This window comes from Motacilla alba, chromosome Z (assembly GCF_015832195.1).
Source record: "Motacilla alba alba isolate MOTALB_02 chromosome Z, Motacilla_alba_V1.0_pri, whole genome shotgun sequence".
Lineage (NCBI taxonomy): Eukaryota > Metazoa > Chordata > Aves > Passeriformes > Motacillidae > Motacilla > Motacilla alba.
Genome location: NC_052046.1, coordinates 29996062 through 30013876, shown reverse-complemented (window position 1 = coordinate 30013876; position 17815 = coordinate 29996062). Strand labels below are relative to the sequence as shown.

The window sequence follows — 17815 nt, the reverse complement described above, 5'->3', positions numbered from 1 at the left end:
CACCAGATCCACTGGCAGAAAGAGAGTCCAAATGCAGTAGGAAAGAAACCTGCTAAGGCAGTGTTTTCTCTTTGATCTGTATTCCTTTCTCTGATCCTGCTGTCTTATCACAATAACCTCCAATAAGAACTGCTGAGTATTTTCACTCTGGAGCTCTGCAAAACCTCATGTCAACCTCCTATAGGCTTTCTTGAAGGAAGGGCACTTCAAAATCCCTTTTCCAGGACATAACAACTCAACTATCACTTTCACGTTTTCCCTCAATCTCTCTTCCTGGCTGTTTTTCCACTAAGTTCTTCTTTCTTTGTCAAACCCAGCACTGTGGGCTTGCAACAGAAAGCTGGTAAATTGAGGGGATAAGATAATGGTTACCTGTTGGACAGGGTGTGTAACTGGATGTATGTTTTGCATTTCAGTTTTATACCTGCTCACTGAGCCTGTTGTGACTAATGTAATACCAAGGAGATATTGTAGTCCATGCACTCATACATGTCCCCCTTTTCTTATGATGGTGAGGATGGACGAAGCTTTTCTTTAAGGACCATTGTAAGATAAATACAACAGACAGCCTGTTTGGACTTGCTGATTATTGTCACATACCAAACAGACAGCAGTATTTCATCTAGAGGAGTTAATATAAATTTTTCTTTTTTTTACTTAAAGAGAGCTTCAAGCGGCTTTAATCTATTTAGAAAACCGCCAACCTTAAACTTCAAAATGCATGAAACAGACATGATTTACACAAGAAAAGCTGGATACTATATGTGAAACATGAACACATGTATCAGCTACGTGTACAGGTATCCAAATAGAAGGTATCCACATATTTACAGATGCATGTGCATCTGTAAATCCAGCCATTTTCTTTAACTGAAATAAGCAAAATGCTGCTTAATTGCAACACTTCAATGGAAACATGAAAATTAAAAATTGAAAAGTCAAAAGTCAAGCGTGTGGAAGCAAATGTCTCTTGATTCCTCATGCATGCATTTACTATTACACAAGCTGTTAATATTCCTGTTACAGTGTGTACAATTGATGTGGCCAGGACACAGAGGTTGCACTTATGCAAACGGATTTCTCATTCACAAGGACACACCTGAACTTCAATGATGGAAGACCATATGGATGTGGATCAAATGGTAGAAGGGTCAGTCTTAACTGTTACCATTACAGTTTTGAACACACCATGACTATTACAACACATTGAGAGTCTCAAGGTACTACACACCTGAGCAACTTTTTCTTTACCTTAACAAACCACGTTCCTTTATAATCACCAAATCTCCTTTGCACATTCTGCAAATGAGGCACACAGGGGTGTAGGGTGGCTCTGCTGTTGAAGAGTGATGTCAGAGAAAGAAAAATGATGTATCATCTAACAGAACAGGAAAAATTGAATCCTTGATTCTGGTGGTTTTGATTCAACAATGCACTGATTTCTAGCCTACATAAAAACGCTAATGTAAAAATCATACAGGTGGATCTGCAGTAATGCCATTGGCTAAGGACACTGAGCCAAGAACATGCTGCCAAACAGAGGTTTGCCAACTGCTCTTACCATTTTCCCGATCATCATGACGTAGGGCCCCAGGTACTTGTTCACGCCGAAGATGTCCAGCAGCCGGATGTACCAGTAGATGATGTTGACGCAGTAGATGACGCGTCCATCACTTCGGAGAGGCAGGTCTTGCAGACGGAGAATCATCCCAACAGAGAACAGGAGGATAGCTATGAGGTCAGTAACATTCCAGTACTCCTGGAGCCAAACTTTGACTTTTTGCAGCAGTTTCCCAGGCTCTGACATGAGGATCTGAAGGACAAAGGAAATGCAGAGGAGAGGAGCTGAGCTGTTTTCATATAAAGGTGAAGAAATCTGTAGTAAGCAGATAGATATATGCCACACAGGCCAAAAGAAAAGCTGATAGATCCTTACCATCCAAATATCTCAGGTACTTTCTGTTATTTTTCTCCCGAAATCTTCAATCATTCTTAACATGTATCTATGTGCAAGAGACTTTAAAGGACAAAGTGGACAAAGGACTCAGTCTAAAATCCTCACCAAATCAGTAGAAATATGTGTATGTATTTCTGTTTTTCAAATGTATTAACCTACCTAGGGTCTTGGAACAGAGGGTAAAATACAGAAAGATTTTTTCAATCAGAAAATTCATATTTAAAGAAGCTATAGAAAGTTACATTAAAATGTGTATCAAATGACCAAGAAAGAATTAATAACCATGAAGCTCTGCATCAGAAATTTAATACAGAGAGATACTAGATACTACTTGGGCCTGTTTTTGGAAATTAGGTTACACAGCCAAGAATAAAGGTCACAAAAATAAATAATCTTACTTTATGAATTTGTTGTCATTCTCCTTGCAAGATCATTTGTGTAACTTGTTTCTCCCAAACTATTCTTAAAACTATTATTCAAGTGATCTTCATGAATAAGTCCTACCTTTTAGTGAGTTAACAAGCTGTTGGTTTCATTTTCTATATTTAGCCCAAGCACATTTGAATATACTCACACAATTCCTCAAAAAAGATGAATTTGGTTTTGGAATGAATTTTGGGCTCATCTGCGAACAATTTCAACATCTGCTTAGAAATCAATTGTGAGAAATGTTCTTGGTAAACTTTTGTGGAAATGTCAGTTTGGGGTGAATGATTAGAGAAAAACCAGGTCACACAACTCCTGAGTGCAGCCTCCTACCTGCTGAGCCAGCAGTGCCTTGGCTCCAATAGAGTTGCAGAGTCCTCGTGTGGCTACTGCCACAGCTTTCCTTTCTCTTCTGCTTAATGACGTGTACTCATGGGCCACTCAAGTAGTGTCTTATCCTCTGATCTTTTTATTTGTTATGTAGCATTTACCATACAGTGTCAGAAACCCATCTTTGAAGCCCAAGTGTTGAAATCCAATTTTTAGTCTAGTCTGCCAGAGCACTGGCTTCAGAATGTACAAACATAACTGGTAACAGATTCAGCCCAGGGGTACAAATGTGCTCTTTCACCTGAGATCAATGGCACTCGCATTCACACACATTAGGGCTGAATTGGGCCTCTAGCGTGACTGTGGAATAAATGGACCTTTGGCTAAGTGAAAGAGGACAACATTAGGTGGGAGACACCAGGAGGAGTAGGGTTAACAGAGCCACTTCACTCACTTTATAGACCGAGTGCTATTTTAAATGCTCTGTCTCTGCTCTATGTGTCTGCTTTTGCATCCTTAGGGAGATGCACACTACTGCTTGACACATCAAAAAAAAAAAAAAATTTAAAGAGTCACATTTTAAAGAATTTTGCTGACCTTTAAGGCTTGTCAGAAGATCACCTTGTACTTTTAAATGCTATTAAATGAGCATCACACTGAAATTTGAGCACAGAAATTTTGTGGGAGAAGAAGAAGGAAAGGGAGAAAGAAAAGGAGAAAGAAAGAGAGAAAGAAAGAAAGAAAGAAAGAAAGAAAGAAAGAAAGAAAGAAAGAAAGAAAGAAAGAAAGAAAGAAAGAAAGAAAGAAAGAAAGAAAGAAAGAAAGAAAGAAAGAAAGAAAGAAAGGAAAGAAAGAAAGAAAGGAAAGAAAGAAAGAAAGAAAGAAAGAAAAAAGAAAGAAAGAAAAAAAGAAAGAAAGAAAGAAAGAAAGAAAGAAAGAAAGAAAGAAAGAAAGAAAGAAAGAAAGAAAGAAAGAAAGAAAGAAAGAAAGAGAAAGAAATAGAGAAAGGGAGAAAGGAGGAAAGGAAGAAAGGAAGAAAAAAGAAAGGAAAAAAGAAAAGAAGAAGAAACCACTAATTTTAAAGAAGATATATTTTTTCTGCTTTTTTTTAACAATTCATTTGCCTTTCTGAAAAAAAGAGGCAATTTTATGATAAGCTCATTCATAAAAATGCACCCTGAGAAAAACAATAAAGAAAGATATTAAAATGAAAAAAAAACCCCAAAACACCTCAAAACCCATGCTTATTCCTTTTTTACTATTTCTTGGCTGGGGAGACTTTACCTCTCTCATCTTCTCTATTCCCAGAGTGAAAATGTATGAGATGACAATCCACTCCTGAATAGATGGCCAGCGATCCATCTTCACCAACACAATGTAGTTGAAGAGCATCAAGTAGCCTATGTATGCCAGCTGTAAAGAAAAAATATGATTATAAATTGTCACTATCTATACAACTGAACTTGGATATGATTTGATATTCCTGATTCTACTGTAACCAGGGTTTCACAGACAAAAGAACAATAAGACTGTCCCAGGTTTTCTGAGAAAGTTCACATTGAGTCACATACTGTATGGAATCTGCAAAATACATTCACATATGTCCAGCTATATCTATCTCCTCAAAAAGACTTTGTTAAATGCAGTTCCCTTGGATCATCCCACAGTGAAGGCAATCCCAATACCGCAGTGTTAACTACCCAATTAAGTAAGCCACATAAAGAGTTCTCCCTCATCTGCTTCTGAAAGCCTTTAGTCCTCTAACACCCCTTCTTTGTGTTTTCCCCTTCATTCACCTAATCTGAGCTCAGTCTGGCATTCTGACTCCAGATTTTAGGCATTATTAGAGGTCTTCTTACCCAGTGTAGTACTGACCTAACCTATAGCATGTTTCCTCCCCAGAACACTGCTACTCCTACTCACACTGCTGCAGCAAGGAACCGGGCATTGCCATACATTCATTTACCTTATATTTTTTGCAATTTTTAAAGTGTGAATGTTTTTATTTTCCTTTCTAATATATTCACCTTCTACGTTAATTTTTAATCCAGAGGAAAGTGTGAATTCAGCTTTTAGTTTCTTTTTCTTTGTTTTTCTACATGCTGAATGTAATTAAATGGTCTGTCAAAAAAAGACACGTCAGGCAAATTGCATCATCAAGTTCATAAGGTTTAGAGAAACCGTAGTGTCATTCTGCAGCATGGGCTGTAGCAAGGATTCCACTCTGGTTCGTGGAGGCTGGAATCCAACTGCCTGTCTACTTTACCTTTCAAACAGCAGCCCTATAAGAAAATGCATCTGAAGGCTAAATATAAGTCAGAGAAAAGATGACTCAGTTCTGTGCATGAACATTTAGTCATTGTGACAGAAAGCTGTAATACGTACATCTATATTTGAATTCAATTTTTATCTCTCAACTGTATGTTACTCACTATTGCGTACATGGGCTCACATGTAAGCTGAAAGAGTCACAAAGGGCATTGAGATTTTTGGGTGGGATTATTTCAATGCTCTGCACATCACAGAATACAGTCTATAGCTCTACTTTATTTGTTAGAGAATGTCATTTCCACTCTTTGCAAAAGCCACAGGATTCTGGCTTTTGTTCCAGTTGCTGGCTGAGAACACTTAAGATAATTTGTTCTATTGGCCATACTATCAGTTTAGAGGAAGCAGACAGGTGAAGCACTACTTCTTGTCTGCATAAAACAGAGGAGGAAATTATCTCATTTGTCTTTCAGTTTGTGAGGGATGATGGATTGCAATGTGCAGGTCTGGAGGCTGCTCTTCCCTTACTACTCCTAAAGGAAATGGAGAGCAATGTAGACCAACATGTAGGGTGACACTGGAGTGAGGAGAACCTCTGTCTGGGCAGGCAGAACTGGATACACACGCCCCGAGTGGAAAGAGAACCATCTAATACAGAGCAAAAAGCCAGGTGATACTGTTACTTAACACCTTAACACTCCTCTTACACCTTATTGATTACTAATTGTTAGGAAATCTCCTTTGATCTGCTTCAACAGCCTTTGGCGAGCACTTGCAGTCAATTTGGCAAAAGAATGAGGACACAGAGGTTACAAAAGTGACAGAAACAGCAAGAATCTAACTGTAACTAGGGGGTTTTGCTTCTCCTAAGTTTTCTTTTGAAATGCTGGCTTTTTTGGTTTTGGTTTTGGTTTTGGTTTTGGCGGGTTTCTTTATGTCAATTCAAACTTACTAAAAATTACAAAATGTTTTTGCTTGACAAAAGAGAAAAGAATCTTGATTTGTGAGTAAACTTATGCTGAAATGTCTCCACTTTGACCCAAGAAATTAGCCCTTCAGTGACAGGGTGAATGACAGTCTCCTTCTCCCTCCCTACATTTCCAACTTGCTCTCACCTTCCAGGAGGTGACACAGATTCAACACTGTGGTCAAACTTCAGTGTAGCTGTTTGTGCTGGTACTCAAGGTTCTTTAAAAGTGCTACTACAGAAGTAGCTGAACCCTGTTTCTGCTTGCTTTTGCCTGGCTTGACAAAGAGCTAGGAGCTGCCATCATCACCATTGAGGACTCAAGAAACTAAGGAATGAAGTGCCTACTAAGAAGTTTCAAGGGCGGCACCTGGCCCTTTTATGGAGGCACTCCTATTCCACAGAAGATACTGGAATACTCATTGTGGTAGAGGACACACCTGGAAATTGTACCAATAAATTATTGCTTCAAGAAGGAGATCACCCTCCTCTTTTCTGATTTATTGCAATAATGAAATTATATGAACTGACATGGTCCCAAAATTCAAAACTTATATCAAAGCTCTTTTGATGTTTAGAATATGACTTTTACTCAGGGCTCAATTCCTCTGCAGCTTTCCTCTTCAGAAGGGGCAGAAATGTGGCCTCTCACTTCCTGCTAGTATCTCAGTTAATGCTAGTAGTAGAGATGGCTAAAGATTTTGTTTTTATATATTTTTCATGTATCTTTTAAAACTACTATTAAATAGTTATATGGTTCCTAGTATTTTTGCTACCTTTTCTCTTAGAAGTTAGACTAGTAAGTTAACCTTTTAACAAATTCCTGAAATACTGTTTAGTCTTATTCTTAAAAAAGAAGTCTGACAAGGAGCAAGCTTCTGTTTTTCAAGCAGAATCTGAGGAGACACAGTATAAAATGGGGCAAAGAAGCCCTAGATCAACTCCAGTGGGGCAGTACCCAGAGAAAATAACTTAACCAAATAGTCTTCTAATTGGACAATATTTGTTAGTTATGCTAATTTTTTCAACTTATAAAAATTGTAGAAATCAAATGCCATGCGAGCACATCACCACCAGGATACCCGGAAGTTTCCAATAAAGCTCTACTTTTTATTTTACTATTTTAATACTGCTGCAAGTGTTTTTTGATATTAGGACAGTGGGAGTAGTCAACAATAGGAGAAGATCATCCTCTTCTGCTCAAGCAATCTGTGGCATGAAACATTTGCATCATGGTTTCCAATGCAACAGTGACAAAATACAACAGAGCAGTTGACTTTTGAAATTGCTTCATCTCTAAACAGAAAGGCTAAAGTTGGTGGGGAGTTGTTTGTTGGTTTGTTTGTTGTTTTTTGGGTTTGCTTTGTTTGGTTTGTTTTGGGATTTTTTTTTGAGGAAAAGTAGTCTAGTGTCTGCTGAGCCGAATGTTACTTACTCAAATATCTCATTTAGCTTGCTCTTGTGTATTTGGAGAATGAAGGTGAATACAGCTATATAGGAATAGAGATAGCTAAATGCAGAATATTCAAATTTTTTTAAGTGGCATACAATAGCCATAGGACTTTTTACAGGCATTTTGGACTGTGGAATGTAAAATTTGAACAATTTCTTTTGAAATATGTGAACAATATTTGTGCCTGTGTATTTGCAAAATGTAATAGGCTGTGCAGTTTTAATCCTTCTCTGAAACTTGTTTTGCTTTGAGTCTCCAGGAGTTCTCAATGGCAGCCAGAATCCACCTTAACTTGCTCTTCAGGTTCACTGTATCCAAGATCCAAATTTAATAAATGACCTTGATTGAGACCTGCCTCAGGACATAAAACTGTAGGAACAAACCTAAATGGAAATCCAATATTGATTTCTCTCTCCCATTTAAAAATTGAACTAACAGGATGTTTCTTTCCATTTGCAATGTAAAGACTTTTCTGTTTGTGCATAATACACACTGCAATTGATAATGAGATGATAATGCAATTGATAATGAGGCTGCTGATGAGTAGTTTGAGTAGTTTCTGGATTTGCAGACTTGATTAATGTTCAGTGGCCACTGAGTTGAGCAATAAGTTACTCCAATATGTTAAACTCTGCTAGTCTATAGCGTCCACCACAGTTAAGACTCGATTGATATGACTTGTTCCAAACATCTGCAAGGCAATTTTTCTTGTAAGGAGTCACTTGCAGAAGGATCTGTTTTTTGTGATTTGCTGTGCTTTCAGCAGAATGATGGAAAATATGACCAGGAAAAGCCATCTGGAACCATCTAGCCAATTCCATTGGGCTGAGGCAGGATTAATTCCAGTGTACCATAATGAATGTATGTCTTGAAAAGATAGTTTAGAAATCACTAATAATAAAAAATCTAGCATGTCCTCACACAGTTCATGACAGTACTTCTTCGAGCAGTCAGAAACTGTTCCCTAACTTCTTACACTGTTTCCTTACTTCTTATAACTGAGTGCTATTTTTCATCCTATTCATCAAGGATTTGGAGGTACTAAGACATATTCAAAAACTGTTACATTCCTTCTGCAGACCTTTTAATTTTTTTATCAGAGAAAACATTCTCGCTTCCTTAACCTCTCCTCTTAAGTCAAGCTTTACAAACTTCTTGAAATATTCTTCTTTTTGGGGTCTTTCAAAGCAGTCCACACCTGTCACATGATGAAGAAGCTGAACTGAGATGGAATATTCCAGCCAAGAAGACTGAAAGGATTACTTTCTGTGACTTTTTTACTCTTATCCTTCTACATTCTAGTGTAATTTGCAAAATAACTAATGGTAACTAAACAATAACTAAAATAATAACCAATCTCTACTCCATCATCCAAGTTTTGAATAAAAATATCAGCACTTGATATAGAAGAGAACTTTAATCCCTGCTTCCAGCTTGAAAATGAATAATTAATATCTATTCTTAAGGACTAATTGTCAAAAAGCTTTTTATCCACATAGTAACTTTAATATAACTTTATTAATTTAGCTATGAGAAAACGAGAAAACCCTGTGAAGTTTTTGGTACTGTTTTACTGTAGTTGAAATCCATGACATCATTTTTTCCTTCTCTTTCTCAAAGGAGCTTTATTTCTTTCTAACACAGGGAATATACTGACTTAACCTATTTTGTTCCTGAAAAATGTACATTGGCTGTTAATTGTGTCTTTGATAACTTGTGGGTACTTACATGTACATTTTCTCTGAGAGACACTCCACACACTTGCCAAAACAGAAAAAAAAAATGTTCCAAGGAAAGAAGTGGTCTAACTCTTTTTTTCATCAGTTATTAGATAATTCATATTCTGATTCAGACTAACCTCCCACTGGGCTTACTATTGGAAGCAATCCTATTTTGAATTTTCCTATAGAGAACTCCTTGGGAGCACTACAGCAAACTGCCCCTTACCATTTTATTTAAAGAAAAACATACACAATCATTCAAATTTTAGCCATTAACCTCCTGAATGAAATAGTAATCTTCAAAAGTCTTGCAATGCTAGCAGACTTCCACCAAATATTTTTATTAAACTATTTATATGTAATCCCCCCAATACATATAAATGTGGACATCAATTAAACACAAAAGATGACCTTAATCCAATTTCAGTATTTGTACAGACATTATTAATATAAGAGGTAAGATTTCTTACGGTGTAAAACCAAAACTTCACAATGGGAGCATTGTAGAACTCATAAATCTTTCTTCCAATGGGGATCATTCTGTGACTGCTCTGAACTTCCTCATCCTCCTTCTTTCTTGAGGACTCTCCATTGCCCCGTCCAAGCATTGCCTACAAGAAATGATATATTTGTGTTTCTTTCTTGTGAAAGAAAAACTACACAATTTTTTGAAATGTCAATAGGAAACTGTTTTTGATCTCTAGATAAAACCAGGTGACCACAGATAGGCATAAAATGCTTTGCTCTTAAATTAACTTTTTTCAGGGAGGATTCTGTTCAATACTTTGAAAATGGAAAGCTATAGCTTTAGCCTCAACCCTCAGCTTGAGAAAGTAATTCTTGACAAAAAGCAAGTGTGAAGAATATTTATCTTTTTTGCTGTATGGACAGAAACTCTTTTACCTGACAACAGCTCTATGTGGTGTACTTCTACACAATAAACAGATGCAGACAGAAGACAGTTAAATTTTGGTTTTAAACAAAGAGAAGTTCATAAAGCTGAGATTGAGAGAGAAGAACAAGGGAAAAGATGAGTTTATAGTCACTGAACTAGAAGCAAAGAAGACAGCGGCACTTTATAAAAGTTAATCACTGTACCTGTCCCAGGCCATGATCCCACAGTGAAGCTTGCATGGATGTAAGAGGACTTACTAGTAAAGCTCACTGCAGCAGAAAGGCCTAGAATTGAAATACTCATGTACATGATTGTAGTTTCTTCCATAGTGAAGTTCCAGACTGCTCATGCCTTTCCTTTGCTAGGCTTGATCGCACAGTTACCATTGCAAATCAGACCCACTAAGAAGCTACAATGAACTCAGGAAACACATACATAAGAAGTCCTCAGCTATGAGTGCAAACATAACAGTCAAAAGAAGGTAATATTTTGTTTGCTTACCCTTAATTTTCATTATCAGCCGCAGAGAAATGGAAGGACTACACTACAATCACTGAAGTTAGTGCTTAAAAGAGGTTCCTTTGTATTTGAAGTGTAATGTAACCTATTAAATGTTCATTCTGAAGCAATTATTTAGTGAACAGTAGACAAAGACTGGATTTTAGCTTACTGTGCATTTTGCAAGTTCTTACTATTTAGTTTGTGGATGCACCTCTGGAATGCAGCACCCTGGACAGGAAATGTTTGCAAGAATTGAGACAAATCTAAGTATGCAGGGACTGCATAATGATGCATTTGTTTCAATGCTTCTATAATGCTTTTCTACAGGTAGATGAAGGCACCCTTGTGCTTTTGTGTTAACTGAAGCAAACTTTCACCATCCATGAAGATAGTATTGTCCTCATCTGCAACTTAAATGGTGGAAAACCAAGGCAACAATTAGATGCCAGACATATGGTCTTTTTATAAAAAGGTCCTTCTTGTCTCTCAATCTGTGCTCTCCAATTTACCAGGATGTACAGAACATATTTTACTATTTGGCTTCAGGTGAGCTATCTCATAATTTTCTAGAGCCCTACAGGAACTGGTGATGCACTTCTCACATATTTAAAAGTGAGAATCACAATCTAACCTTTTCTTCCTTTTTTCCAGCCTCATGTGGAGCTATTCATATAGGTATTTTCCCTGTGAAATAGCAATTTGTAAAGCTAAACTTTTTCCAGTCGGTGTAGATATTTGTAACATTATTAGGACTAGGCTTGGTCCCATATGGCTCCTTCTCTTAATTTCATTTATGCAAGTAGTTTTTCCTCTAGTATTATTATTTTTCTTGTGGTCGCTTATATTCTTAAATCTGACAACATACAGATGTTGCTGTGCACATTTTCAATAAAATACAACAAAGATTCAGGGCAGAAGTATACTGAACTGAAACTAACCTGCTAGGACTGTCTCAAAAACTAAAGTCTGGTTGACCAAGCTAACTTATTTCCTTTAGCTTTAATTGCTGAAGATTTTAAATTTAATTTCCATAAATATGGATAAAACATTACCTATTAAAAATTGAAAGTCCATCAAGACTTTTACAAAAAAGGAAAAAGACAAAGTGGCTATTAAGCAGAGGGGAGGGTATGGTTATGAGACTTACTGAATATAACCACAGTAACAGAAGTTACACAATCTCCACAGAAAATATCATTACCTGAACTCCACAAAATCAAAGTGATCCTTTGATCTGTACCATTGATTGGGTTTTTCTTTGGGGCGGGGGGGGTGGGGAATCCCATTGAATATGATCTGAATGCTTTGGGAACACTATAGCCCACGAAGGTAGTAATTTGTTTGCTTCTCTCTACTTACTGATGCTGTTCGGGGAAAACTGCCATGTGGAGCTACAGTTTTCTGTAGCTTTTCCCAAGGCTTTGTCTCTGCTGTCCCCTGGTGCTCAGGAATTTTGCAGCACAATGAAAATGACTGCTGCCTACTTTAACAAATGAGCAATGCCATGCTTTAGTGAAAGTGATTACTTTACAGAGTTCAAATCCTTCACAATTTTATGAATTTACAAATTCTGAGACAGATTTAATTCTCAATGAAATCAGTGAGTTGTGGATGTCTTTATAATAATGCTATTTCAATATCTGGATTTATGCTTTATGAATTTATGAATTATGATTTCCTGTTTGCTACTGCTTTCTTCTTGATAACAATGTGGTAATTTGTGTCATTACAATTATTTTTAAATTAATTCTATCATATAATAGTATCTTCTCCCCTCCCCCATGCTACAGATGGGGAATTTCTCTGAGATGGCTAGGGATTAGGTTTGACCTGATGTTCCCGACTGTTAATTATACCTCAGTATTAACAAACTGAAAACCTTCCCCATTAGAAACATTCAGAAATAACCTATGTAACTGTGTTAACAGAATAATTGCAGTGCCAAATGTGAACAAATGTTTCCCTTGGAGTGGGATGCAGTAGGGTGGGAACAACTCAACACACTGCTCTGTGTGGGCGGCATCTCTTTCTCTAATACATGATTTTGTCCGTGACTCACCATGAGTCATGCAAGGTAAGCTTGACAGCAGCTCAACCTCTTGTGAAGTACAGTACAATGGCATCATTTTAGCCTGAAGGGACTGATGTTTTCATAGTTTTTACATGGAAATTTTATTTATCTGGGTTTTGTTGTTATTGTTGGGCCAGATTTTGTTTTATGTAATTGAGGACTGTTTGCTGATAATGAACTATCAGGGGAGAGCTTTGGGTTGTACATTTTTGCACTAATATATGTTAACAATCCTATGCAACGTTTATGTGTTTCATAATTACATAACAGCAATTTCAGTCTTCCTGGAATGAATACAAGCCCTTCCAATTTCATCCTGAGTGAAATCTACATGCTATATAGAGACTTACCCCAGTTAACAGAGAACTGGTGTGGAAATGATACCTAGCTGTGTAGAAACACTTCCGTCAGCACACCCTGCTGGATCCTACCCGGTGTGTGAAAATGCTGCCCCCATGGTAGTTGTTCAAGAATTACTGTTCTCTACCCTGAAACACTGCTAGGAAAATATTTTAATGTCTTTGATTTACAGACATATAAAATTAGATTTTGCATGTGCTTGGTGGTTACAGTGAGTATAGAGGAACAGGACCAAAAAGCCAGGAGCTCAGAAATCCTGTCTGCTGAGCAGGGCAAAGATCACAGGCTGCGCCAGAGCACATATGTGGTAGTGGTGGTGGTATGGAGGGTTTCCAAACTCCTAGGAGGAAGAGATAACCTGTTCTTATGGAAAGGGTCAGCACTTCTGCCTGGACACCACCAGCAGTGTCTCCCAATTCCATTTTCCAGATGAGCTGAAGGGGTGCCTTGTTCCTGGCATATGAGATGCTGTGAGAGTTGTCTTCCGCTGAGAAGGGTAAGTTGGGCCAGGGGCAATAGGACATGAATCTTCAGACTTCCATGTGTTAAGAACTGTACTTTTAGTGATATGATTAATATTTGGCTATTTCTTGCCATTGAGAAAAGGCTAAGCTATGCATACTACAGATGAATTCACGTGATACCAGAGGACAACAGGACTAGCTTTGCTGCTGCTGAAAGGTTCTCAGACTAACTCAGGCTCTGGAAGTCCAAACTTCCTATTCATTGTGGAAAACTGAGGCAAAAAAACCCCAAAAACCAAAAAAAAACCAAAAAAAAAACCCAACCCAAAACAACAGAAACACATTTTAAAGGACTTAGATGGGTTATTCTGTGTTCTGAAATAAAACAATTTACTGGGGAGCTCTAATAACCAAACAATAATGCACTGAATAGGGTTAAGGATGCTCCTAGTTATGGCTTCCAGAATTAGGGTTATTCTGGGAGGACAGAAGACTTCTGAGGTTTCTGACTGACCTGAATTTCAGCAATTAAGGCCTTGATTAGGACCCTGTACAAATAGAAAATATCCCTGGCCTTTAGACCTTAATGCCCTTCTACTGCTCTATGTTTAATATTCAGGATTAATGACTGTCAGCTCCATACATAAATTGTGGTAAATTTCTTGGTGCTGAGGAGCACTGATGAGAGCAGTATTCAAATGTGTTTTTTTGAGTAGCTGGTATAAGCCTGTTTCTTAGCATCTAGGTGTTAAAGAAATGTGGGCCTGTCACACTCACATATCTGTTATAAAGTTAAAAGCAGGTGTGATAACAAGTAATTTACAGTGAATAAACACATCTTCATAGTATATCCACGTGTTCAGTTACCCACCTGACCCTTTAAGAGGAGCATAAAGCAAATACATACTTGCACACAGATGCACCCATGTGGAGACTTCACTGTTGCTGTAGTCTGCTGATCACATTATTCTGTGCAAATGAGGTGCAAAATAGGGAAAAGATCACTATACCTGCCCTATACCTCATGCACTCTGCAAAAGTGCAGTACAGAAGAAGAAACTGAGTCCTTGGCCTGTCTTTAGTCACCTGGGCTTAGTGCAAGACACACAGGAAATCAATGAACAGACCTTGCCTAGATGAGACCTCTCTATCTTCATTTTAGCAGAGAGAATATGGGTGTAACATGATGAATACAGAGATTTGAGAAGTATTCATAGGGAATGGTTAGAAGGAGAATCAGGAAGATTAGTTCAATTATATATTATTTGCCAGAAAAGGAACTTTGAGATAAAAATTATTTTTTCAACATCACTTTTGTTTGTTAATCTTTATGCTGAACAAAGCTCAGGTTAGGTGAGTGACTGATCTATTGATTCAAAGTTCAGCAATCGATTAAACATTTATGATATCCCAGCACAATAAATTATTAATCTTACTGAAGTATTTATAAGGTATCCTTAATGTTCTAAAGGATACCATGGCTAAGGGGAAACGTCACAAGGGGACTTCCCAAAACATCTTTCAGGCATCCTTTGATGAGTGGAAAAGAAACCTGACTATTATGCCAGATCATTTGACTAAGGCTGGAACAGTATGAAACTTCAGTCTAAATAATTTTCTTATGTTTAAAATATATGTTTAAATAGTCAGGTGACTAAACGTAACTGCCTGTGGCATCTAACCACAGACATGCAAAGGTCTCTCTGCTACCAATTCATCTCTCCTCACCACTGAGGGGCACCTGAGTGAAACAGCTGTGTTAGAAGTTCTACAGTATGGTATAGATTATATGCAGAAATACTAAGGGAGCAGTGCTGACCAAAGATATTGCTTCTAAACTTGCTAGACTCCACAGGAAGAAATATTATTTTATATAAAATATTTAAAGTGCCTGAAACTTCACTAGAGTGATACACTGAATTTGAAGGAGTTAAGGGAAGAGTCAATGACAGAACAGAGCAATAGGACTGTCAGCACATGGAAGGGAGAAGAGGGGGAACATCTAAGGTTCATCTGGAACAGCAGGTCCACTGCATACATCACTTATTTGCAGCAAGAGTCAGAAGTGAAAAAGGAAACAGTGCTGTAGACAAGAAACCAGGAGCTGGGATAACTACAGCGAGATGGAAAACACATCTTCCCCAAATTTCTCCCCATTGCCAGGTAAAAGGCAGCTTGCAAAGTGCTTATAAAATTTGAATAGGCACTTCATAAGGGGATCAGAAGCCAAGGGTTAGTAAATTGCAATCAATAGGTAATGAGCAGAGAATGCCCCATTGCTGCTATTCTGGCTTCTGGTCCTTCCCAACAGCCAGGTTCTTGCCTGCAAACGGGTCCTGTAGGTGGGTCTTGTGGGCTGGTCCTTCGGCTTGCCTGCATATTGAGTCCTGTAGGCAGGTCCTTCTGCCTGCCTGCAGTCAGGGTCCTGCGGGCAGCTCCTGCTGTTTGCCTGTGGGAAACAGTCTGTTTTTTTTTTTTTTTCTTCTTTTTGTTTGTTTGTTTGTTTTTTAACTTAATCAGGAAAATCCTGTTTACATCTATGCCTCTGTCCTGACCAACTGGGGCTGAGATTTAAGCCTTTCAAAGACACCACAATCAAACCCGAAGAAATCCAAACCAAACTAGACTAAGGCAGATGTAATAGCCTGTATGATAACTGCCCAAACTAAAAAGTGTGAGAACAAGAGACAGGAGGTAGATGACTTGTGTAGTTTTCAGAGCTTTAGTTGTCTGATTCTTCATGGTGTACATTATTCCTCAAAGGCTATGTTGCTCATACTGACAAGTCCCTCCTTACACAATTCTGTTGAGTTGTAGAAGGGGAGCTGTCTTGCTGCTTGCTAGTGTCTTCAGTGGATTAAAGACTGGATGTGTGTTTGTGTGAAAGGCGATGACCACAAATACAAAAACAATTTAGACTAAATTTTCATAATTTTTTCTGGCCTGTTTGCACAATTGCTTACTCTCTAGTGAAGTCAACTAAAAGAAAAAAAAAAAAATCTCTGGATTCCATGAATCTTTCGGCATTTCCAACCAAAGGTGAGCCCTTTTCATACCAGAGAGGTCATGTACCACAACTGAGTGCTTCTAAAATCTAATTCATTTAGTTCAGATAATGTGGCATCAAATTGAGTCAAAATATGAGGATATTACAGCGCAGCATCTCCATGCACTGCTGCAGTATGGAGGCCAAATGATGGTAACTTGTGTGGCTTGAGTCCTGTTGAGAAGAGGGGAGTGCAAAGAGTGGTATCCTATCATGTGCTATATTTAGTCATGAGATGTTCTGCAATACCTACAGAGGTAGGAATAACAGATTACAGCGCTGAGGCTGATGATTTATTGTGAGCACTTACAGTGAGTTCCATGTCTTCCTCATCTTTTTCTTTCACTGGCTTCTCTGGTTCCTCTGGATCTTTTTCTTGAAGATGGATCTCGTTGGCCTGGGTCATGTAGGGCATATCATCTTTGTTCTTGAACTCCAAGCTGAGGATTGAAGGAGGAAGTAGAATTCCTAGAATTACCTAAAGCAATAATAATGATAACAATAATCATCACAAAAACCAGATTATGGTCATAATGGTTACTTAGCATCAAACAGAATAACTCCATCAGGAGATTTAGGAAAAGAAAGATACATGTCCATGTGAGTTTCTATGACAATAAAGTAGTTGTCATTGGGGGTAATGTTACCAGAGCACTGAATCAAAGCATGTAACTTCTACTAGTGCTGCTGTGAATGCTCTTGAATGTTTTATCTACTCGCACATCACCAGATGAGTAGTGCTGCACGCTAGAATATATTTACGAAATATTATATAAGGTCAAGAGTAGGTGGGACCACGTGGGTATACAGACCTGCAAATGTCTGCATTTTACATAACACAAAATACCAGTATAAATGACACACAGAGAGTATTTATTTCTACAGAGAGGGTTAATAGCTCTTTGTGTCCATGCTTAATGTACACTGGCAGTCAAAGAAGTGCAACTATGTGTGGATCTGAGGAGATAAGGCAAAGCCAGAAAAGAAATGCTGATGTGCATAGATATGCAGTCTCCTTAGATTTTGGTTCAGTAACCAGGCAGCTGTGTAATGGCCATATTAATGCCAGCTCTTTCTTTTCTGCCTTCCCCCTCTTAGATGCAGGAGTGTAGAAACCACAAAAATTCCCTTGTTGGGATTTATAAGTAATGAACAATGCTTGGGTTAAAACATTAGTAGAACTGAATAGACATCACAGTAAAACAAAGTAAAGTCTGTGTTTACAAGCACAATAACTTTTCCTGGTTATGCTGCAATTTGATGGAGAATGATTTTCTGATAGATCTCTTCCTGAATGAGAGTGAAACCAGATAGTTAACTTCTTGGCAGGTTAGGGAGGATGCTTGTGCTCATCGT

The 17815-nt window shown here is 38.0% G+C and overlaps 1 protein-coding gene across 15 annotated transcripts in view; it reads right to left on the bottom strand.

Moving 5' to 3' along the window:
- TRPM3 (transient receptor potential cation channel subfamily M member 3) overlaps positions 1–17815 on the bottom strand; it is a 416327-nt gene that overhangs the window by 30159 nt on the left and 368353 nt on the right. For 8 of the 15 annotated variants that reach the window (XM_038125139.1, XM_038125133.1, XM_038125130.1 and 5 more), the window contains 5 exons: positions 16770–16937; positions 15737–15862; positions 9593–9733; positions 3998–4126; positions 1562–1813 (listed from right to left, as the gene is read on the bottom strand). In XM_038125139.1, the coding sequence (XP_037981067.1) occupies positions 1562–1813; positions 3998–4126; positions 9593–9733; positions 15737–15862; positions 16770–16937 (816 nt within the window). The remainder of the gene's footprint in view (positions 1–1561; positions 1814–3997; positions 4127–9592; positions 9734–15736; positions 15863–16769; positions 16938–17815) is intronic. The other 7 variants (XM_038125138.1, XM_038125141.1, XM_038125140.1 and 4 more) reach the window with 1 other exon arrangement.